The 25,406-nt window shown below is 37.7% G+C and overlaps 1 protein-coding gene across 1 annotated transcript in view; it reads left to right on the plus strand.

Moving 5' to 3' along the window:
* The window catches only part of itfg1 (integrin alpha FG-GAP repeat containing 1), a 146,885-nt gene that overhangs the window by 28,815 nt on the left and 92,664 nt on the right, over positions 1-25,406 (plus strand). The window contains exons 8-9 of the mRNA XM_005913089.3: positions 7,149-7,230; positions 18,979-19,079. Of these exons, the coding sequence (XP_005913151.1) occupies positions 7,149-7,230; positions 18,979-19,079 (183 nt within the window). The remainder of the gene's footprint in view (positions 1-7,148; positions 7,231-18,978; positions 19,080-25,406) is intronic.

Here is a 25,406-nt window from a genome sequence, read left to right on the forward strand (position 1 = left end):
CCGCCCCTCCCTGAGCCTGGTCCTGCTGGAGGTTTCTTCCTGTTAAAAGGGAGTTTTCTTTCCCACTGTCGCCAAAAACGCTTGCTCGTATTATTGTTGGGGATCATATAATTGATGGGATTTTCTCTGTTTTCTTTGTATTATTGTAGGGTCTTTACCTTACAATATAAAATCACCTTGAGGCACTGTTTTGTGCTGTATAGATTAGAATTAGATTTGCTGCAGTCTTACACACAAACAAGTTGTGATCAAAAGCTTCCTGGAATAATCCCATTACAATAAAATAAATGAATAAAAACAAACACATGTGATTTAAATTTGATCGATCTCCCCTACTGCATCCCCAGACAGTGTTCTATATCCACAGTTTCGCATGCATTTCTCAAACTGGCACAGAGGGCAAAGCAAGTTCTCTAACAAACTGACCTGACTTTTGTATGGAGGCTCATGACTGGTAATGGAAGGTGGATTTCTGTCTAGGACAGAATAGGTTATAGCAATTTTAGTAGAGAAGTCAACAGCTTGAATTTGTCCTGTAAATTCATCCCCAGACTTCATATTGACAACAGGGGATCGGAGAGAGAAGTTAACAATGGCACGTCGTCATGAGCACAGAGCACATTGGAAACAGTATTTGGCCAAACCAATATCGTCTTTGCTCACCACCTGCCCCATTCTTCAGATTTGCCTCCCTGCAACTCATCTTTTTCAGGAAAAACACAATCATGTTAAAAGGTTATGTTGTCACATTACAGATATGGCGAAATAACTGGTACATTTCTGAGGTGAGTGAGCAAGAATTAACTGGAAGCTATATAAAGACCCACTAAAAGATGGCCTTAAGGGGCTTTTGTGATTTTGAGTTTACTACCACGAGTTTACTCATGGTAGGGATGCACTGATCCAATATTTGGATTGAGATCAGTTTGATCCTGACTCAATAATTTGGCCCTGGTATTGGTATAATATCTTGTATCCTTGGCTGTAATTTTACTATAAATACCAGTAAAATTGTTTTTTAAGCCTTACAGATTACAAGTTACAAAAGCAACATTTAATAAGTTAAAGTCAAATACGTATTTTTCGGACCATAAGGTGCACGGGATTATAAGGCACATTAAGCGAAACAAAGCAGTCAGATAAATCAAACTTTATTCAACTCATTCTTGCTTCCTCCACGTCTGTACCATTGATTCATTAATGCTATATTCTATCACAGCTGCTCTATTCCCATGTTGTTGCAGTATATTAATGACTAACCTTCTATTGTGGATGGATTATCTCAGTTGTCCTTCTGACTGAAATTTGGTCCATTTACAGCATCCTGCCATGTGATTGCATTTGTCTCTAACCATCAGGAACCTTCACGTTAAGTTTTATCGAGTGGAAAAGTGTTAGCGTTCATCCTCCAGCTTCACTGTTTGTTATGCCAGCGGTCCCCAACCCCCAGGCCTCGGAGTCGTTTGGTACCGGGCCGCGAGAGTTGAGGCTCAGGTGTGAAATGTATGGTTTTCAGGGTTTTTATCGTTATTTTGTCATCGTTTTTATCGTTAACTTGGTTTTCCTGGGTCTTTTCACGTGTGTTATGAATAAATCTTATTTTTATCGGTACCGGTACTAGTTTTATTTTGTTGTATTTATCCGCGACACCTTAAAGGCCGGTCCGTGAAAATATTGTTGGGCATAAACCGGTCCGTGGCGCAAAAAAGGTTGGGGACCGCTGTGTTATGCTAACATAGCTGTGTTGCTAGCGATCACGTAGCTCATCATTATATACCACCTAGCCCAACTTCAGTAACCCTACACACGTCACTGCTGTTTAGTTTCCTGTCTTCATTTATGTTGGAAGTGATAGCAGAGCTGTACGTTTGAATTTTTTCAGAAATCTCTCAGTCAGAACATGCTATATCACGCTTGGGTAACTAGCAAAACTAGCGAGCTAACTTCCTGCTAACTTCTAACTCCGTTAAATGTAATAAATTTCATGGATGCCTGGATGTTAAACTTCATAGTTACACCTGATAAAGCAGCAATGCTGATCGTTTTATTAAAGATGAAAGAATTTAGACCGTTTTTAACTCCCAGTGATGCTGCAGTGTTCGTTTGACTTTGGGACCTGAAGGGAACGGAGTTTAGGACCCAGATTACTCCCAGATTTACAAGCACCTTAGTCCGACAAATACCGTAATAACGACGGCCGGCTTCCATGTTCTATAAAAAAAAAAAGAGCTTTGTAGGGTATCTGACGGACAAACACCAAACCAGTTCCACATCACTGAAGTGGCACCATTTTTACAAACCAATTCTGGTTCATGCGTTTCACTCAACGATCCACTTTCTCCCTTCTCATTCTCCGTTACCGCCATGCTTTTTTGGCCATGTGCGTATGAAAACAAAGGCACTGCGCATGCGCGTTTTACCCATTTATTATCGCGATATTTCATTTTATCGTTGCCTAACATTGTACCGGTATTACCGTGAACGGTATAATATGGCCCAGCCCTAATTGGATTCATACTCTGTATCAGTATTGTAAAAGAGCTGTATAAATCTGGATTCCTGCATCACTAGTTGCTGGAATTTTGGAACTTGATGATACCTTGCACAAGCTGATCCAGGCCTCCCTTGTTTTTAGCTCAAAAAGCACCAGCACAGTAACACTTCATGCATACACATCTTTTCCATTAGCATTTGAGTTACTTATACACAATACTGGTTAAGTGGTGTTTTTAGACACATTGACCCATCTCCCTTAGTTTTCTAAGATAGACTTGGTCCCTGTTCCCTTCTGTTATTTTCTTTTTAGTTTTTTTGTTTTTTTGCATAGCACAGCATCTCTTAGTGCAGTAGCTGGGCATATGTGATTGTGCTGTTTGCCTATGAGTGGGTGTGAGTGACAGAAACGTGTTGAAGGTAATGTCAACAGAAATAAGGAACAATAACAAAAATTAATCCTTTTATCTTCACAAATCAGTCAGTTTACACACACATGAATGCAAAATCAATACTAGTCAGTCATGTCAATGCCTAGAGAGTTAACGGACCACTTCCACATTCCTAATTGTGGATTGATTGTAATTTTGTAAGCAAATTGACAGAATATTTAAGTTGAATGAGTTTAAATATCAATTACTTTGTACATTTTCAAATGTCAGCATGACAGAATTTTTTTTTTTTGTTCCCTGTAACTTCTTATAAATCATAGAAAAACACTTCAAAGTGCACTTGTGCTTTGCAGTCTTTCCCTAGAAGATTTGTTTGTACAGTCAGTACACAGTAGTTACAAAAGTAGTAATTCTTTCAAATGGAAACAAATAGGTTTGGGAAATGCATGAATCTGCACTTTCTACTGTTAGTGATAGTTTAAACCTTTTTGCCAAAGTACCTCTTGGTGCATTTAAATCACCAGGCTAAGTACTTCTACATTTGTGCCTTGTCAGGACTGAAAGCATCAAACATGATGCAAAGAATCAACCTTTCAGTGCACAATTTATGTATCGTAAATAATTTAAATTGAATCTAATATTGGCCTTTTACTGAAGGCTTATTGCACCAAAATACCCTAAAATAGCATAGAACAACATACCTGCAGGTTTTTCATTGCAGCCTTGGGTGAGTAAGTGTTGACTTGAAGGCTCTGTAACCCTACTGGAAATAAATATTGCAATAACATTATCATTTTTAGGGTTTCACTTGCAGTCAGCAGTATTTAAGAATTGCATGATTAGCAAAGGGAGAAAACCAAACAAATGAATCCCACATTGCTTCAAGAAATAATCTTTCAGTTTGCTTTAAAAGCAAATCTGGCAAGACGTGTATATATTTAAATGCAAAAACGAAAACTTCCTGAAGTAATTATTAATTTTATAAGTTTTTTATATTTTTGTTTTAAAAGACAAATATTAGTATATGTTATCTAACTACTGAGGTTATTAACTCAAAACTAAGTGCTTTCTTTACCCAGTAAAAATGAAACCGATAATTGGAATTTGAGTTGGACCTTTAGGGCTCAACTAGCCAACTCTGTCAGACTGTTATGTTCCACTTCTTTATGATGCAATCAAGTCATGCAAAAGCCCCATTTAGATGTCAAAATATTGAAGTACTAACTAACCTAAAGGGAACTTGAGACTGAACAGTCATAAGTCTTACTGAGCAATCATGTTGGCAGCACTACTCATTAGTCTCCTAATCTTAATGTCTCAGAGTGGAGTGGGGGACCATGGCTATGAAGCTGCCATTAAGTTGATCAAGTAGGTACTTTCTATCATACTTTTCTGGAAGCATTAAACCCATGACAATTCCCCGAGATAAAAAACAGTCTTTGGCATTTCAGAAATGCCCTCTCTCAGGAATAAAAAAAATACTTTTTTAGCACTGCCTACTCTCTCTCCAGGACCTGCACAAACTGAACTGTATCACCACAATTAAATAGGTTGCCTTCTCACAAAAAGTCTTCTTACATGTGTCAGGAGAAAATTAGGAAGTTAATGATTAATTAGTTTCATCTAACTGCCTCACTTTCAGGGACCTATTGTTCATTCTGGCACACTGTCACAATGTCATGGCTTTCTGGGACACTTGAGTATAACAGAAGAAAGGTGTTTTATAGTCCAGCAATAAAAAAATAAAAATAAATAAAGAACTCACTGAGTCTGAGTCATGACTTTCCTCTTTCCCAAACCTATCTCCTTTTACACGTAGAGCAATTTTCGAGTCCCCCATTATACTCATAGCTGGATCCATTACCTTTGTTGTTACCAGGGCACAAATATCATGATATAAATTTTCAGATGTGGTGAATTCACCGGGCTTATGAAGGCTTGCTTTGCAGCAGCTGTCTGGTCCACGGTACCTATGGCGATGTTATTCAGGGCCTAAGCTGCCTGAAAATGGATGGAGGGGCAGTCAGACTATGCCAGAAAACTAACAAACCTTGGGATGAGCCTGGCAGCGATGATGCTGTCAGTAGACGGATGCTTTTCCCTGGAGTGCAGCTTTCTGGCTGCTTGTGTTGTCTGCAGCTGCTGACGTAGAATTCCGACTGTTAAAACAGACCAGGAGATTGTACACTGGGATCTTTGTCTTGGCTTTTCCAGGAGGCTTTGGGCAATAATCATTTCGAGGATCTGATTATTTTTCACCTTTCCCATTGATATCTTTCTTGTTATTTTTGAACTGGCCAACTTGATCTCTGCTCTCTTGGCAGTAGATTCCACTTAAAAAAATCAGATTTGTTTTCCATTTGCATATATTGGGTTTAACCAAAACAGCCGAAAACTGTAGGAGGAAAAAATCATGTAAATTTGCTCAAAATCAACTTCAAGGTAATCGTCTCCTGCATTCCTGGACCATTTTCAATACAGCTGGGATTTTCAGATTACACCCTGGAAGTTCAATTACACCGCTTTCACTTTGCACCACAGTAACTTTTGAATAGGCACTGCTAGAGTTCTTGCCAAATATGCTTGGAACTGGAATTTAATCAGTTAATGCTATTTTATGACCATTCTGCCAACAGCTGACAGTAGAAAAGAATACAGTAATTTTATGTCCGTCTGTGCGTTCTAATTAGAAAGCCTTAAATATTTCACAGCCGTGAGTTTTCTTTGGAAAAGATTTTGTTCAAACCGGTGCTTCCGTCTGCATGAAATATTCAAGCAATCTTGTGGTGTAGTGGAATTTCTATCTACATAGAAATCAATATCATACAGAGTGTACTGGATTGCAATGTAGGTAGAAAATGTGCTGCAAGTGTTGTTACACAGTTTTATTTAAATGACATTTTGGAGTTTATAGTTAATCATTTGCAGTAATAGTGTTGCATTAACCTTTGGTTTCCTTCACCGTAGCTTTGTCTTGATAGTTTACCCACTTGTTTTGCTACATCTCATGCCCAGCACCATTAAGTGAAATTTATATTTTGATTCTAGTCGTGTTGTTATAATAGTTTTCACATCATTATAACTATTAAATTACTGTTGTGCAGTTGCTAATTTGTGGTTTGCCATTTGTCTGATTCCTTTGTCCTCTCATTGTTATTGAGTCTATTATCGCTCAGCTTTAGTAAAACACAATAATTTATAGATGTATAACACACCCCTCATGTCATAGTTTATTCATTTCAACAATTATTGGCTTGTGCATAGAATAACATTTGACCACACATATACACACCCACACATTATATACTTATATATAATAATGTATAGATTGTGTTCTCTGACTCAACTATTGTACCTCCCTCACCTTCTCTTCCTATCTTTCTTACTCTGTCACTTTCTCATAAATCAGTAATGTTGTTATCGGCAGGCTCACAGACTCACATGTGTTCTTAGGCAAAGGCACCCACACATACAAATCTTTTCCCCCCCCACTGATATACTTAAACCCTTGCCTTTTTTCCTTGCCCTATGTAAAGGGCACCACTTACCCAATAGGTTTGCTAAATTTCAAAACTCTCACAGCCACTGTTTTCTCTAAATCCACAAACCAGCAATGTAAAATGCAATAAGGTGCAGTGTCATATTAAAATGAACAATTACTCTCTGGGGGGGGCTTATCTTCAACGGATGAAATATTAATATAAAAAGTGGCATTTTGCTGTAGTATTTAAAATTAAAATGTAATACATAAATATTAAATAATCCAGAATGGAGACAATTGCTGGTTGCTTTACCGTATATTAGTTGAACTCATCATGAATGTGGTTTGTCTTCTTTTCTGCTAAATGCAATGATTTAAAAATAAATACATAAATAAATAATAATAATAATAAAATCTTACAAAAACACTGGTTGTGAATGCTAACTATTTAAAAATATTCAGCTATTCCACGAAGCATATTTTGGCCTGTAATTCAAGAATTTATAAACCAATCATGTTTTTTATCTTGTTTTTGTTTTGTTTAAATCAAACATTTCTAATAAGATTAAAACAAAATTTTTGCTTGATAAGTGTTATGCATATATTTTGAAATTTTACTGAGTGCATGAACAAGAGCAAGCTTTTTACTTTTTGCTTTCCAGAAACATTACAGCTTTTTATGGTACACGCGACGGGTAAACTGGACTTGTCTTTTATTGCTGGATCTCTGACTAAACATGAGTTGTTCTTTATGTTTTTTCTGTCCATTTGTCATCTATCAGGACGGGAACTTCACCAAGACTGACGTCATGTCAAAGCCAAACGAAACCACAATTATTGGGCAGTCTTCCTTTGTGGACTTTGGTGAGAATTATAAAGATTTTTCATTTGCTTGTTTGCTGTGTTTTTGTGTAAATGTGATACAGTTATCGGTTTGAAACCTAGCAGTGGGATGTACTTTCAGTAGCAGGGCCATATGAACAGAGCCAAAATGGAGCAAAACAAAAATCGAAGAAGACAATGTGTAATGACAATATGTGCAGTCAAGGTGCATAAAAGTTCCCAACATTTAGTCACTGTGTGGACGAGGCTGGATTGTACTGAAATTTGTCCTGGTGTGTGTCTGTTACATCCCTTCCTTTCCTCCTGAAGTCCTGAAAGCTCTTTCTGCATTGATGCTTCAAAGGCTATCAAACAGGACTATGTTGTGTTTTGAGGTTTGACAGTTTCACTGTCTGTTTCCAAATACTTACAGCCCAGATATGCTCATTCCTTAACTGGCAGGCTAATCTCATCCATGCACAGTGGCAGGCACACACTACAATATAAAACTCTATTATACACACTCATAATCCCATAGCCAGATTTTTGTGGACATCTTATCCCTTCAAACAATCTTGGCCAGCGCTATTCATTGTTCAGATGAGCTTTACATTTATCCGCTGCAAATCTCTGCTGGCTCGCTAATCTCCAGGCTGCAGCCTGCATGCCACAAAGTTGGCTGGTCATCTTGACAGTGCTGTCCCCTCAGTTAGGGCAGCATTGTCTTTTGGTGCCTTCTTGTGCTTGTTTTTAAAAGTAAGTAACCGTTTCATTTAACAGTCTGATGATGTACAAAGTAAAATGAAAGGGAAAGCACCGTAGTTTTCGGGTCATAAGCCGCTACTTTTTTCCCACACTGTGAACACTGCGGCTTATACTGACGTGCAGCTAATGCATTTTTTTTTTTTCATGCGGCCAAAAACATTTTGCCTGGTAACAGTAGACCAATAAAATTGATAAGTAGTATATATACGGTATATATTTTTACCGGCTGTTAAGAGACATTGTAATGTTGTTTGTGCACTGTTCCGTTAAAAAAACCATAAGCAACGTAATTTGTGTGTTACTGATACATACGTATATTTAAAGGTAGCCGTGTTACAGGCGCTGTTCGCGGAAAAAAAGCATTTGCAGTATGTATTTTTGTATGTTTATGTTACCTTACGGATTAAATTAAACGTTAAAAATCCTCACGTGTAATATTTCTGTGTAAATATCTCAGATTACAAGTGAAACGCATATGACTTAAAAACCGGTGCGGCCTGTACAAGTACAAAATTGATTTTCTTTCTAAAATTAGAGCATGCGGCTTTTAATCAGGTGCGCTCTGTAGTCTGGGTATTACAGTATGTGAATGATTGCTCAAATAGAGAAGAGTCAAAGTTATCAAGCTGGCTCATTTGGAAGCAATACTACAAAACTGATATAGAAACATCTGATCGAACTGAACATCTTAAATATTGTTTAGTCTTAACATTAGTGTGGGATTATTTGAGCACCAGTAACTGTAATTTAACACTTGTGAAGTGTTTCGGTCCTTGGCTCATTATATACTCTGTCTCAATGTCAGATTCTCTTGAAGCATGGAGTTTTGTTTGGATGAATCTCAAATTGATTTTGATTTGACTCCAATAACACTAACTCACTCACTCCAATGTGCCAATCTATTTTGAACCTGCAAGCAGCAGGAGATCCTCCTACACAACTCTGTTAATAATTTCTTGAACTGAAACCATGGTAGACTGATCCTCTGGACTCCATTATGAAAAAAAGACTCTAGACTGATTTTTATTTTAACTTTACAAGTGAGTATTTCAGGATTGAGCTTACTTTTATATGAGATTATACTGCTTTATATAATGCAATAATTATTTTCTTTCTCTCTTTCTGTTGCTTACATCTCTAAGTTACTTTGTTTTTGACAGATGCCATGTAGTTAATTTTTTTATGATTCTTCTTCTTGTTATTATTATTCTCATTATTATACTTGTTAAAATAACTTAAATTACCATGAAACTACTATGGTTGCAGAATGTTTTCAGAAAATTGGCTAACTGACCAGTTTACTGCTCACACTAACAATAATTAGTTGTGATAGTTTCATTAGCAATGAAATGGATAAGCATATGAGAACTGTAAGACGCTGTTGACATAGTATCTGTTTGAACAGATACTATGTGGCTTATACGGCTAGTGGCTTATATAAAATTGATGCCACAGTTGAAAATGTTGCTGGTTTAACCTCTGCAAGAAACTCCATAGCTGAACTTGCATATTTTTACTGCAAATTGTAAACCATTAAAATAAAAAAATGACCAGGAAGCTGGTTTTACTGGATTCAAAAAAAGTGAATTCATTTCAGTGTAAGAGTTTAAAGAGAAGGTCGTGTTTCTTTATTGTAAGATGCATAACAGGAGTGCCCAAAAAAATAATTCTTGACTGATATTTTGGATAGAATAACCTGCACGACCTGAGACCAGCTAATAAATACATTGCAGAACTTTATGAAATTTCAGCCAAAAGTTGAAGAGGGTTTTGTCAGAGGCAGTAGAGAGATATTATTTTTTCATGTATATGTAGGGTTTGGTTTTTCTCCATCCATCCATGACCTTCTGATTCCACAAAGTCATGGTGGCAGCAAACTAAGCATGGTAGTCCAGATATCATTCTCCCGAGCAACTTTCCGAGCTCCTTCTGGGGGATCCTGAGGCATTCCCAGATCAGATGAGGATTATAATCTCTCCAGCGAGTTTAGCCTGCAGTCTCTCCCCACTGGGCATACCCAAAAAATCTCCAAAGGGAGATGCCCAGGAGGCATCCTGAGAAGATGCTGAACCACCTCTACTAAATCTTTTTCCCCCTTTTATATTAGAATCATCTTGTATTGTTAGATGCTATCCCCGTAGCATACTCTGGCTTCAGTTCAGACTTTTTCTTCTTCGTGTTTTTTCCCAATCATGGGAACTGCACTTCTCAGAGATCACTACGCATCCATCATCACATTCTTTCTTGCTGTAGTGGTCTTTGAGAAAGGCGAGTTAGATTATGCATAAGAGAGGAAGAAATCAAACGCATCCCTCGTAATTGAGGAGCTTCAATATGGGGGCCACTTGATGTCTTCAGGGCAAACGATGCAGTGTGCTCATTCATGTAAGGTCTCTTCTTCCTTAGATTTTATGTCTGCTGCTTCATGCTGACAACACATTTCTTCTGCTGTATTTATTCAAAACAATCAAATGCACCCTCTTCTGTGAGCCAGGCAGTGAATATTAAGTAAGTTGGCAGGATAGCGCTATAGATATTTGTATGAAAATTAAATTACAAGTATGCTAAAGAGTACATTTAAAATCTCACGCATGTAGTATCTCTTAGTTTGTGGCTCTTTGGCTTTTAGCTTTAGTTTTGTTTTTCTGTTTATCTTTTTTTTTTTTTTTTTTTTAATCTATGTAACCTTATCACTTAGTTTGAGTTATGTTCTGCTATTAGCTGTGTAATGTTCAATGCATTTTTAATTAACTTTTAGGCTTGTGCGGTACTCATGCACATGAACACAAACACATGCACGAAGGGCTTCACACTGATAAACACATCCTTATTGGCAAGATTAATGTGTTAATCTCACTGCAGCAAAAGGGTGTCCATCAAATATTTAGTGAACAAACTCCCTGTGCCAAAATTGGCAATATTGTATGAGCCAAAGGGAAAATGACCTATATGCTGTGACTGCATGTGGGTGTCTTTGTGTTGAGGGAATCTGCGCGCGTGTTGAATTTATTATCTCAGAAGTTTTTTTTAATAGCTTATCTTGGCATAATTTTTTTTTCCTTTTTTTAAAAAAATCATAATTTCTCCTTCAGTTTGGAAATGCACACTTCCACATCTTGTTCTTGTTAACTGGTGGAGAGAAGCCTTTAAGGGTCACGCTTCTAATAATCTGCCAAGTCCAGGCAAAAAGATGCCTTCAGAATACAGAGGGATTTTTTTTAATTGTCCTGGTTTGTCTTGCTTCACTTAGCCCCTCTTCAGCTGTCAGTGTCTTTCTTTATTTCTCTTTCTGTATCTCCTATCTACGGCTTACTAATTTCCTGCTCTTGTTTTCTTACGTCGCCGTCTGTTCTTCATCTAAACAGCTTTGGGTGTCACAGATTGTTACACTAGTGGAAGACCAGCTATCACCCTTTTTCTGTCTTTTAATCCGTTTAGTTATTTTGTTGAGTGTTCTTATAAGCATCACTTTACTCTGTTCATTTTACTTTAGTGGTTATGATTAGTTTTACAATATATAAAGCAATGGTCTTTAAAAGAAATAACTGAATAAATTGTTACATTTAGTTCAGGTTCCATCAGTCACGCTGTATAAGGTGATGTTAGCTCAAAAGGCATCCCTCATTATAACCTATGGTTTTGTCTCTGGGCTCTGAGATGCAAAAGACACTGATACAAAGAGAGATGCTCTGTGCCACTGAGAGTGAACGCAGTATAATTCAGAGGAGATTGTATTTGATAAAAATAACCACAAACCTGAAAGAAGACGTATTATATTTTAGTGCCAAATGTCCAAAATTGATTTATTTCAGCTTGAAGAAAACATAGTTCTTACCTGTAAATTCTACAAATAGATGCAGCTTGAGTGATGACAGTATTGACATAAATCCTCTTCTACTTCATCTTTGTTATTTATACAAATTGCCAAAGTCTTGTAAGTCCCATTTTTGTGTGTGCTCCAATGGTTTTTCTTTATCTACCTGCTGAGATTTACGTACCTGATCCAGTCTGTTTCTGCCATCCAGTCTCACTTTGTCAATCTTATTTTGCAGCGTTTGTTTCTCTGTGTGCGGCCCTCCTGTGAGTCTCTCTGACCAGCTTCCGCTTAGGTTAATTAATGAGCACCTTGTGAATTTACCTTAAAAACTTAAATGCATGAGAAAGTGGAAAAGGAAAGAGTGAGGGCAAATGGCACATTTCAAAGGTGGCATGAAGTGAGGTGGAAAAAAGGGTGAAATATAGAAAAAGAGCCAAGGTAGATGATCTGCAGAGGGAGGCGGAAAGATGGCAGGGAGGATAATAAAAGCAATAGGAGAGAGGAGAGAATGAAATAGAGCAGCATTGCATCCCTCTGTGATTTGGAGTGGGAATTATTTCCATCACACATCACAATGTCAATTCTCACTCTACCCTTCTACCTCTGGTTTTCTGTCTTCCACCAGATTTTCCCCCATAGATTTACATTTGTGTCTGCTGTCCTGTCTGTTCTCTACATGTTTCTGTCATTTTCTGTTTCTTAAAATTTCTTTTTTTATTAAAAATATTAAATATTTTATCATAACAATAGCAACAGTAATAAAAAAATGAAAAGACAATTGATTCTTATCATTACTGCATTGTGTTTGGTGGCTGGAAAGTTCTGTTACTGGTGAGTACGTGCTTTACTGCATCTTTGTCATGTGGTAACCTGTTCTCAAATGGCAAATTATTCTAGTGTCTCGTCACCAAAGGATCATCACCGAAGGGTTAAGTGTCCGCTGTGACTGAAAATGCATAAGGAAAAAAATAAAATGGCTCATAATTTCCCTCTTTGCACATTCCAGTCATTTTCCCTTATCTATAGTACATGCATCCAAAAAATCTGAGTCTGAGATTTCTTTAGAAATGCCCCAATTTTGGCTCTTTAATTTGATTTAAAGTTTATTTTCTTCAGCTCACTCTAGCAGAACTCAGCTTTGTGCTTAAGGTTCTTTCCCTTGCTTTAGAGTTTGGCTTCTGACCAGAACACATTTTTTTACTTTCAAAAGTCACAAATCTTCGCTTTATTGACTGGAACCTTTCTGGCCTACACCATCACCTCTGGGTGTGGGCAGAGATTTAAGGTTAAGTAATAGTCTTGTGAAAATACGTGTGTCAGTAATTTAAAAGTGAAAGAAACTGGAACCAAATAATACGTCTTTGTCCCATCAGAAACGGCACTGCCTTCAACCACTCAACTCACACGGGCAAAATGATGCACACTTGTAAATACCAAACAGGAGCGAAAAATTTGAATCCAAGTGTCTGAGCAGCATGCCCAGACAGCATACATTGGCTAAACTTGAAGCGTGCGTGCACTTGTTTATGTGCATGTGTATGCGATTGTTCATGAAAGCGTACGGGAATCTGTTCACACATCCATGTTTGTGTGCTTGCAGTTCATTTTCCAGCAGTACACTCTTAATAGATGCACAGCATATGCCAGACAAAACAGGCCCATCTGCCTTATCACTGAGGTAATTGCATTTTTCAAAGTGACAGCGGCCAATGCATAATTCATCATTAGGTAAAGCACAACGAAGTCCCACAACCGAGTGTGTCAGCTCGCGTCAGCGCAGGTAGGATGTAGGGAGGCGGCTCAGCGACCAGCAGCTCACTAGGATAGGAGATATTTCAGACAGCGAGACGGGAATGTGTTTGGAAGTGATATTTAAAATTGGAAAAGCTGTCATCATGCTGTGTGTGCATGCGTGTGCTCAACAACGTGTGTGTGTGTGTGTGCGTGCAGGTAAGTCGGTATGTTAACAGCCTATTTCTCTCCGCTCTCCCCCCAGGCATTTTCTTCTCCACTCATCTTATTATATTGTGCTACATCCAACCTCTGGCCTGCTCCCTCTTTTCTGCCTCATTCTCTCTTCAACCACTGCATACCTTTCACAGTCTCCTCCCCCCCCCCCTTTTTGTGTCTGTGTGTTTTTTCTTTCTTTTACTGGCAGTCTTGTCTTGTTTTCAGCCAGTCTACTCTGCCATCGCACTCGCTTTGCTTTTTCAGTCTCAAATTCTCCATCACTTTCCTTTTGTCTCAGACTCCAGGAGAAGTGGATATACCTGTAAAACAGAGGTAGTGAAGTGCTGCTGGGCTAGTCAGGATCAGAGTGGGTTGTATAAGCAATATTACTTAACATTATGCATCTATGTTTATGTGAAAGACATCCCTCCAGACCATGTTAATGAAGTGAAAATGTGGCAATTGGAAAAATGAAATCTCCTAATCAGGCACCATTTAGTGACATCCCTTGCATTTAGAGATATTCCAATGCAAATGCAAAAGATTTATTCTCCTGGGTTTACGGTTTCCAAGTTCAGATATTCATTTGCACATTTTAATATGCAATTTGATGCAAATTACAAAGTATATCTCACAAAAGTGTCCTTCATTGAAGGTAGAAGCCCAAGAGTTCTTCTTTCTTATTCCAGTGTCTGCTGCACAGTAATTATGAAAAAGTGGCACTCTCAATTAGAAGAACTCACCCACAACAATCTACACACTAATTAGCACTTAATTTTTGAATTAATTTTAGATTGTGTTGCACATGTTCTTAGTGTTGTGTATGTGCTTTCTGTATAGGAGTTTAGTTAGTTTTCTCCCCTTATATCCACAGTAATAGACATAACACAGACTTACTACATGAGTCATGAGGTAAAAAGTAGCAGTGCTGATTTATTAAAATAATAATAAAACAAACACAGGTAGCTTAAGAACCTCCTGAAGATGTGTTTTGTTCTGTTTTGTTTTCTCCCTCACTATTTTCAATGGGTTTAATGATGATTGTATATAGATCCATGGGTAAATGGCAGACAGGGACTGGTATTAGCCAGTCAAGATGCCAGTTGGCAACATTTGGCATCAGTTCCCTAAAGCAACTAAAATATCAAAACAATAGCTTCAAAGCTTACAGCGTGATTATCCCTCAGTCAAAGTGAATCACACAATAATAAGAAAAGATAAGTCACAGTTTACATTTATCTTGTTTGGGAGATCTCTATAGACCTGTCAGATATAATTTTCATCTTATATGGCCCTGTTTTATCACGATGCGTGCATGTGCTTACAGTGTCATGATCAAAGACTGAAATCCCGATGCCTCAAGCTGGGCACTTATGCTATTTGTGTCTTAGATTTTAAAGCCATCCATCATGAATGCAGGGGAATCACACTGAAACTGACACTGCTTCTCATTGACTGATAACTTGTTAGTCACAAGCTGTTATCCAGTCATCCAATACCTAATCTAATATACTCTGGTTCGTCTACCTTTCTAACCTAATGAGGGAATTGAATTCGGTATTCTTTATGACAGAGGTGTCGAACTCCAGGCCTCAAGGGCCGGTGTCCTGCAGGTTTTAGATATTACCCTGGGTCAACACACCTGAATCAAATGATTAGTTCATTACCAGGCATCTGGAGAACTTCAAGACATGTTGGGGAGGTCATTTAGACATTTTAATCAGCTGTGTTGGATCAAGGACACATCTAAAACCTGCAGGACACCGGCCCTTGAGGCCTGGAGTTCGACACCTGTGCTTTATGACTAGTGATTGAGCCCAAAAATTTGTTGAGGTCATAAAGCAAGGAAGCCTAGGGCCATTTTCCTATAGACTCCTAGCATATACAGCATAGCATGCAGATACTTGCCAAACATATACACAGGACAATGAGTCAAGGACTCTTGTTGAATTATTGTGCAGATGCATATTATGATTTGCATAGTTATTGCTGCTGTTTTGTGTGTGTGTGCTATGAATCCTATCAGGTCACAGTGGATACCATGAGTCTTTGTATATCCTCTCCTTTTTCTCTTTCTCTCTAGCTATTTAGCTCTGTTTCGCCTCCTTCTCTGACCAACCCTTTCCAGACTTCCCCTCTCCTCACTGCCTTCTCCATTTCAATCCATACCTGCAGTTTCCTCCCTCTGCGACTCTCTCATCCAATCTACATCACAACATGCATCATCAGTGGTAGCGGGAGCTGAAAAGCGGGAGGGAGGGAGGTAGGTAGGGAAGAGTGAGGGAGAGAATGAGGTTGAATAAAGAGGAAAGACAGACTGAGGAAAAGAAACTTTTGAGACTGAGGAAGGAATATCATGTGAGCTAGAAGAAGAGGAGGGCAAGAGGGGACGGGTGAAGGAGAGCATAACATAAATAAAAGAGACAGATGGGTAGATAGATGAAAGAAGGTATTCAATGAGGAGAGGGCAGGTGGGACAGAGGGAGCTAATGTTGGGGTGTGTTTGTGTGTATAGCAGAACTGACAGTAAGCATCAGAGGCAGAGTGGCGAGTGACATCCTCTGTAGGACTAAATTTGCACTCATTTTCTCTCACAGCCTCTTTTTTTTCCTGTTTCTTTCCCTACAGCCTCTCGACATCCCACACTGCAGAAATGTCCAAATGCGTTCATTTTCTGCATTTCACTTTGTTTCTATTACACCCACAGTGATGACATAAATCAGAAGCATTGCCCACACCTAAAACCATGTTTTTGCTTTCCACCTAATAATACATTGTATTATTTTTATGTCAATATTTGCAGCTTCTGCTTGGTTGTGTGCTAACTGAGCTAGAGTTGCTGGAATTGTGTTCTCCAACATTTGGGGATGCAGTAATGACTAGCATATACCGACATTTATTAATAAATAGCAGTCACGTTCCCAAAATACTGGCCTCCTACAATTCATTCTATGTGATAGGACCTGCCCGTCTTTCAAATGCCTACACCTCTCCAACTCCACATCTTCTCCAGAGACTGCATGGAACTGGGATTATGCATTAAAGAATACTTTCCTGTATCTCTCTGTCACATGGTACCACGGTCTTACGTCAACAGAAGGTCCTGAGTGTGTTGGCTGCGATGGGAGAAGTAAACATAAGCAAACATTCTCACCAAGGCTGCAAAAGATGATGATACTTAAGCCTCTGGTAGTCTGAAACTGTAATATTTCATGAATATTAAAGTTTAAATAAGACATAAAAGAAAAGAAATGTATCATTGCCTACTCAGAAGCCAATTTTAAGCCTATAAAATCTGGAAATAAGCTATATTTTAAAAGTGTAAAAAACCCCACCTTTTTTAATGTTTATTTTGTTGAAATTTTATCAGCCACCAGTATTAAAAATTATAAGAAATAAATACATCTACCTTTACTATTCACAATTTAAAGCACTTTGATACAACTGCTGTTGTGGTTTGGCGCTATATAAATAAAATTGAGTGTGTGTTTGCATCACAGCAGGAAATGTTTTGATATTTTGTGCATTATTTAAAGAAAACTTGGCTTTAATGACCTTTAGACTTGTTCTGTTTTGTAGTGCATCTAATTATCTGACTCACTTTTCCCCCCTCTCTGTCACTCGCTCAGTTGCCCCTGACAGACATGTTCAGCTTCTTCTCCTCCCCTGCTTTGTACTGTCATTCATCATCAATGTCATTCAGTTTTCTCCTTCCACATGGCACAGCATCTGTCTGGGAGTGTTGCTCTGTCCTGTTGAAACAAATTCAGATAAACCATGCGATGAGAAGGCTGGAAGCAGTTTCACCACTTTATGTCTGGTGTCAATACATGCCAACCCATGAACACAGAGCAAGTGGTGTGTTTTTATGAACTGGCCCAGCAAAATGTTAGAAGCTGTGCAACAAACCATTTACTTGATATTCAAACCTTTTGTTATTTGTGTCTTTCTAGTGTTTTGATGTGTGCTTTTAAGCCAAAGTAAATTGTTTAGTTATGGAAGATTTCTTGTTACAACAAGAAGAACACAGGTGTAAGTAGCGAAGGTGATGATGGCTTCACATAATTTACTAAATCTCCTCTTAATAATTCAGCAAGCATGCCTGTATCATTGCAAGGCTCTGAAGATTTAATACTCAATTGGAATTCAGTGCTGATTATTTTTATTGAGCGCACCTGTGATCCCTGTGCTTTGGCAAGTCAAAATATCCGCAATAGGAGAAAAGGTCCTAAACTCGTGCAAGTCAAAGGAATGTGACTTTACTTCAATATTTGTAAGGAACTGGACAATAACACAATTCTGTGTCATTTTTTTACAAACTCATATTAGAATTTGAGGAACAGGATATTTTCCAGTTCATCAAAATTCAATACATACAAGCTTACCATTTCCCTTGATAGATGCTGCATTGAGCAGCAATGAAATCAAACTTATTCGAGTCATTTCACACCTGAGTCATGTGGAGGCTTTTTGCTAGTCATCTTCTATGCTGTTTTCATTGACGCCAAAAAGCTGCTTTGGCACTTTGGCCTTTTTTTTCACATAGTAAATTGATCAAGAATCAATGAGAGAACTGATGAAGAATCAAATTTAAAAGCGCAGCTGATAATGGCCATGGTGTCATCAGTCAATGAAATCCTCTCAGTATTTGTTGCTAACAGATTTTTCTGTAAAAGTCTCATGTTACTCAACAAATGACAGACGACTTATAACAAAAGCAACAAAAACATTATAAGAAGTTCTATTAGTGCCCATAGTTTTGTCTATCCTTGCTGATGCAAATGTGTTGAAACATTTAAGATTCAGTCAGCATGGTTTAATACGGGGTTTTTTTTGGGCTATTTTAACTTAGTTTGTGCGGCAAAGCCATACCTGGTGCACTCAAGTGTTTTGTGCTTTGAAAAACTGTTGTTTAGATTTTGGAGGCTCTGTCCTTGTTTGTACATCAGAACCCTGCATGGCATCATGATTAGAATAATTAATAGCAATGAAAATCAGTTGAGAAAATGATACTCAACTCTACTGACATTGTTAAAAGGCATCAAAGAGACAAGTGCTGCTTAGATTTGTGTTTGCTTGTGAAAAACAAGCAGGTGCTCCTGTGATCCATCTTCTACATGAGAAAAAAAAGCGAGACATTGTAATGGAATAAAAATATGAAAATAGCACAGCTTTAGAAAGTAAAGCATCACAATAACCCTGTGTTCAATCAGAATTTGTTGCTTTGTGATTTAACGTTTTGTGTATGTTTCTGGCAGATGGCGATGGCTACCAGGACCATCTCCTTCCTGCATGTTTGGATAAAAGCTGTCAAAGAAGTACCATCTACCTAGCCAAGTCAGGCTCAAGAGACTCAAAGGTATGCACCTGACCATATTTTGATGCGTTTGAAGTCATTCAAATGTATTAGTTTGCTTTTATCCTTGTTAAACTCTTCATTCTTTGTTACTACAAATGTTTGTTACATTTGTTTTCCTCACTTCTTTGCTTGACTGTCCTCTTTTCTAAATTTGAATTTTATTACACTCCCAAAATAAAGATAGATTGGATCTCATGTGGATGAAAAGGATTGTTGTCATTTCTATGTAAATGACTTTTACTGTTAGTATAGTGAGTAGCTCAACAAAAAACAGTTTTGCCTGTTGTGTGTTTTAGTATACTCTAAACTGTAGCATATCTTGTTTGGTATGTTATTATCTTTTTCCTCACTCTCATTTCACACTGAAAATGTAAATGCAAGCAGACAAAGACACGTACTGTTCAGACGTGGAGATCTGACAAAACATTTAGCCATAACAACAACTTAGATGTATGGAACAACCTTTTAGAGAGACATTTAAAAAGTGACAGATATACAACAACTACCTTTACAGAATGTTTGAACAGTGTCTTTTCAGGAAATGTGATAATACAGTGAAGGTGGTATGACACAATACTTGCAGTAATGCAGTAATATGTATATTTTTACAAACTGTCTGTCCTTTACAATGGCACCAACTCTCTAAAGTAAATTTATGCACAGGCTTCTTAGGGTACTTTAAAGGGTTGGTTACGAGGTTTCTCATTGTATAATTGTGCTATATCATGTTGCCCATGATAATACCAGATATAAAAATGTCATATAGCAATATTTTGCCATGCATTTACATCCCTAAGTGCAAGCAGCATGACTAGCACAGGCAAGTCTAAGATCAAGAGCTGCAAGAAGTCTTCAATGACGATTTAGTACCTAAAAAGCGAGTTACTTCAACAACCTCCAACAAAGCACAATACTTTGCAAAATATGAAAGAAAGATGTTCCCACTACAGGTGGAAACGACAAACTTGTTTTCCACTTAAGGCGAAAACACACTGAGCATAACCAGGCTATGGTAGCACATGCGAAGGAGTTGCTAGCGGCTGCCAGTGTGCAGCCCAAGAGTAAACAGGACTCAACCAAGCATCACTGGAGAACTCCTAGTTAGAGTCCTTGGGGCGGGTTAGAAAGGTCGATCCTAGGTAACATCCTGGGATAAAAATATATTTTTTAGTGTTATTATGCCACAATATTCTGCAGCTTTACTGGGTGATTTTCTTTAGTGATTGGTATTGGTAAGTGTTAAGCACTTATGGTACTTAACCTCCTAAGACCCGAATTCTTTCACGACATGCATTTTTAATTTCTCTTTGATATTTGGGCATATTGGGGCCCGATGAATGTAAAAACAAAGAATTACCAGATTTTTTTTTTTTACCTTATCTTTGTTTTTAAGAAAAATAAGAGCCACATATGAGGATATTTGTTTAAAAGTTTGATAGAACAGAAGCAGTATAATGTCCTCGTAAGTGGATATCAGGCCCATGTAAAGCAAAGTTGAGTATTTTAGTCTAAATAACCCAAAATGTGATGTCCACATATGTGGACGCCAGGTCTTAGGAGGGTAAATTTTCCTAGGCTACTATGGTGCTCACATTTAACTGGATATAATTCTGGGTTAATGCTAATCCAATATAATGCTGCTGATCCCTTGTTTTGATAGATAATCTTTTGTGTGTTATCAGTGACTGCTGCTCACTGATAACACATAAAAAAAGTGGGATGATTAAAGGCGCTAATTTACTTAGTCCTAAAAATGTTAAACTAAATTTTTTTGTTTTTTTTATATATCACCAGAAATATAATTTTTGCAATTTTAAGATTTTATTGCCCAGCCAGCACATGCCGGATAGCCTACCATCTTTCTTCTGTGGATTTAGACACTTTCAATTTGTTCTTGCAGCTTATCTTTCATGAGTACAATTTTGATGTCATTAAAAAAATTGTTCCAAAATGAATTGGGGGGGCAGATCCGACCCCACCATGATGATACTGCATGATTGATTTAAAAATATATATATATTTATGAGGTGCCCAAAACATTTGCAAATATTGTATATGACCTCAAGTGAAATTTAAAGAAAATCAAAAGTAATTTATTAAACTAGAGAAAATAAGCATTAACTTTGTTGAATGCATAACATTAAAAAAAAATAGTACTCTGTAGTTTTAAAGTGATTTATATTTCTGATACCATTTAACTGGAAAATATTACTCAAGCAACCAGTTAGTTAATTAATTAAAAATGTAACTGTTAGATAATCACTTAATTGTCATCTAGAGTGAAACTAAAATTCACTCTAACCCCCCTGACATCTTGAATATCTGTGTAACACTACTTAAGGTAATAACCCGAAGAGGTTGCTTTTAAGAAGATTATTTGAAGTGTTTTTACATATGAGCAACGCTGAGTGAAGTTCACCTCACCAATCACTCCGCTGCAAAGTAGAGCAGTGTTTACCCGTACAATGGTAGTCTATTTCAGGAATGCATTACCCACGTGGCTCTCTGCAGGAGGCTCTCTTGCTTAGAAAGACATAAGGACTGCATGTCACTGTGTTTATGGAGCCATACAAGATCGAAGTAAAAGATATGCACATAAACATGCTGTCCCATCCAATTAAATGTACCCATGCAGAAATTATTATATGTGCACAGACATGTTTTTGCACTCATATGAACACACAACACCACCTACGTACCATCTTGAATTATTCTTTTCAGTTGCATCCTACCATTTGGCATGAGGCCTCACTCCTTTTTCTTCCTTCCTGTGCCACCAGAGAACAAGCTTCCACTTTCATTTCCAGTCCAAAATAGAAATATTACAGGCTTATTTGCGTGTCCACCCCCACAAACACATGCGCACACAAAAGACACACATGCAGATACACACTGATGCGCATTCCCTGTGGACATGGACTTCTTTTGTTTGCCTGTCAGCCACAAGGGGGGGGAGATTGAAGGAGGAAGTGAAAGAAGGAGTGTTGAAGAAAGAGGAGGGAAGGTAGCGTGAGAAGGACTTATCTGCACTGATGGATGAAGTGAACACATGTTGTTTTCTGTGTTGCTATTTGCTTGAGAGACAGTAATCACTGTCAAAAAAGAGACAGGCAAAGGATTCTTCCTTTGAGTGGCAGTGGTTTAGTGGAGTGACAGGAAAACGAGTATATCTTTAAGCTTTCATACATATAAGTAAACGTTTAATTAACACTGAGAAATTACTTTTTTTGTTGAGTTTTAAAGGCGAAAGAAACAAATACACTCCCTACAGTAAGCAGATTGTAAAATGAGTCTTTCCTGAAACATCAATATAATTAATATTCCAAAATTGTGTAAAAGGCTGCTGATTTAACTAACATCAGAACTCTCCTGGTATCACCAGTAAGCAACTCGGACATCTCTATGAAACACAACCACAACCACCAACCACAACAAGTCTTGTGTAGCAAACAGGACCTGGCCAGGGTGTTTTATTTCGAAGATCGACTGGATGCTCTATGAAACTTATGTTACTGACTTCCTGCTGTCTTACTCTGCTCAAAAATAGATTGGGTACATAGGTTTTGTCATAGCACAGAGGAGCTGTTTCTGGGATCCTTCTGAAAGTCTGTGGCGAACTCCATGGAATCACAAGCGTTGTTTAGAGTTGCCGTGCACTTCTATGGCAGTATGTCACAGCTGGAACACAAAGTAACTGTATCTCATGGGTATCTGATGCCTACAAAGCCAACATTGCATTGGAAGACTATAAAAAGATACTTAAAATTCGGAATTGTGCCATGTCAAAATAAAATGGTAGTTAAGGGGAGCTGCTGAAGTCAAAACAAGATGTGAAAGGACAGCAAAACAGGAAAGCAATACCTTGCTATGATTGCACTGTTTTACTGCACAACAATAATGTGCAAATAAAGAAAAGTAATCAGAAGGAAATCTGATCAACCTCATCAGATACATCAACATATGAAGTATACATAGCAACATCTTGACAACATTTTTGAATTACTTTGGGCAAAAGTACTGCAGACGGGTATTAATAGTTACCATTTGTTTAAAAAAATAATCTACTACAAGGGAACAGTGCATTAACATATGAAGAAAACCTTGATATTTAATATGCATTCACTTCAGGGGTTGTACTTGATCCTTTTTACTTTCCAGATTAAGTAAATATAGAATTTGCCCATGGGTGCCCAAACCTTTGCAACTGTATGCTTTCAAGGAACTGTAGTAATGTGCAGTCTACATAATATCTTATTTTAACAGAGGCCAACACACATTTTGTATTTTTATCTACACGACTCTGTTGATTTTTATCAGTTCATCATTATTTGCTGTGCAAATGCTCTGCCAGCTATAATTATGCCTGATCCTACATTATGTGTGTGGCTGGTTGCTCCTTTAGAGTGGCTTCCCAGCCATTTTAAGCACACAGTCAGCAGATGCCTCTCCTGGGAAAATGGTTGAAGAGATGAAGGAAGAAAAGTTTAGAAATAAGGAAAAGGATTCGTAAAACGTTACAGGAGGGATTAACATAGAAGGAAATCAAAGAAAAGAGTTGGTTTTGTGGTTATGTGGGAAAGATAAAGTAAAGAAAAGCGAGCTGAAAGAAAAAGAGAACGTGTAAAAGAGAGATTTTTGTTGTCCTGTTATTGTCACCTTGAGGGGACACGGCCCATTTAGTGAGACACTGGAGGGGGCGATAATGATGGAGAAAATGAGTGATATGTACACTGGCAAAGAGGAGATGGGATGAAACCCACTGAGTAAAACTAGTGTGTATCAACAGTTCATCTCCAAACAGCAGTTTTTGTGTTCCTTCCTGCAGTCTCCACCACAGCTCTGTCTCTACCTCTGCAGCAGCTCCAGGCATTTAGTTTACCATATTGAAAGAAACCGTAGGGGGCTTCCAACACTCTCTTTGCTTCATTCCCTGTCTTTACAGACACACATACTGACTGCATCTATTTCACTTTGGACCTTCCCTCTTTAATCCTATCAAATTCTTTAACACAATAGGTTATTACTAAAGAGAACTGGTTCATTTTGTACCACACCTATCAAACGAATTGTAGTAACACAAACCAAACAACAAAATGACAGAACAGCCTCCTGAATGTCAGAGGAAATCTGCACACGATCCATGAGGGAGCACTTCCTAGGCAGTGGTACTGCTTCTGTAAGCATTTAATACCATGCCTCATTTCCAGTTGAGTAAAGTAAAAAATATGAATGGCAGAGTTGACATATAGTGTAGGGTTGGTTCTAAATAGCTTAAGCATTGATGAAATTGCTTTACAGATTGATTTTTGTAATCATAATATTAAGTTAGATGAACAATCGTTTCAAAAATAACAGATGTTTTACAGTGACTGTTATTGACATTCTTGTACTTAAGAGATTCTTTTTTAAATTATGGTGTTTTTTAATGTCTAAAGTCACACAACATGGGCTATGTTTTTCTTTAAAAGTGAGAGATTTTATAGAGGTCTAAGGGGTCATACTGGCTTCCTTTAGTATGCTCGAAAAAGTGCAGATAATAATTGAATAAATGGGTATGCAGTACAATTTAAACAATTCCATGAAGAAATAATTATTACCAATACCTGTCTCTGATGTTTATTTTGAGTTTTTTTGCAAAACTATAAATAGTCTTCTATAATAAGTTGTCACATAGACTGTATATAGCGTCACTGCAAATAAACACAGAATTGTAACACTGTTGTGAAAGACCCTTGGTGGTACATAGGCACTGAGCACAGCATTCATTTAAACTCTTCACTGAGCATTAATGAGTGTCTGACCTCAAGTAGCAGCTGTCAAGGCCACAGGCCACATCCCCTGACTCTGTGGCGAAAGAAACATTTGAAAATTGATTAGTTGTGGGGAGTATGCTAATCAAAGATGTTTGTAATGGTTTTGTTCAATGTTCAATGTTAAAGTGACGACAAATAGAAAGACATCCCACTTGCACAAAGTAATGCTCATGCAATAGTGTTGTCATACTTTATTTGTCCTGTACAAAGCTTAAATTGTTTTCATCTTGTACTTTATTGTTTTTAATCCATCAGCAAACTTCTTTCGCTTTGAAACAAGTCAGCTAATTCTAAATACACTTGCATAATAGAGGTCTCCTTCATACCAAAAAACAGTTGTAACCCACTGAGGAATGCACATTGGACTTCTGGTGTATCCTGTGGTTTCAGGGTTGCACTTTCTAGATTGAGTTTGTTCTACTGTATCTACATGGATGAGCAATTTGATTGTGATGTGATCTGAAGAGTATTACATGCCAGATGGTGGTTAGGTGGGAGATATGTGTTGAAGGAA

Source organism: Haplochromis burtoni, unplaced genomic scaffold, assembly GCF_018398535.1.
Source record: "Haplochromis burtoni strain Fernald_Lab_line unplaced genomic scaffold, NCSU_Asbu1 Contig_2, whole genome shotgun sequence".
Classification (NCBI taxonomy): Eukaryota; Metazoa; Chordata; class Actinopteri; order Cichliformes; family Cichlidae; genus Haplochromis; species Haplochromis burtoni.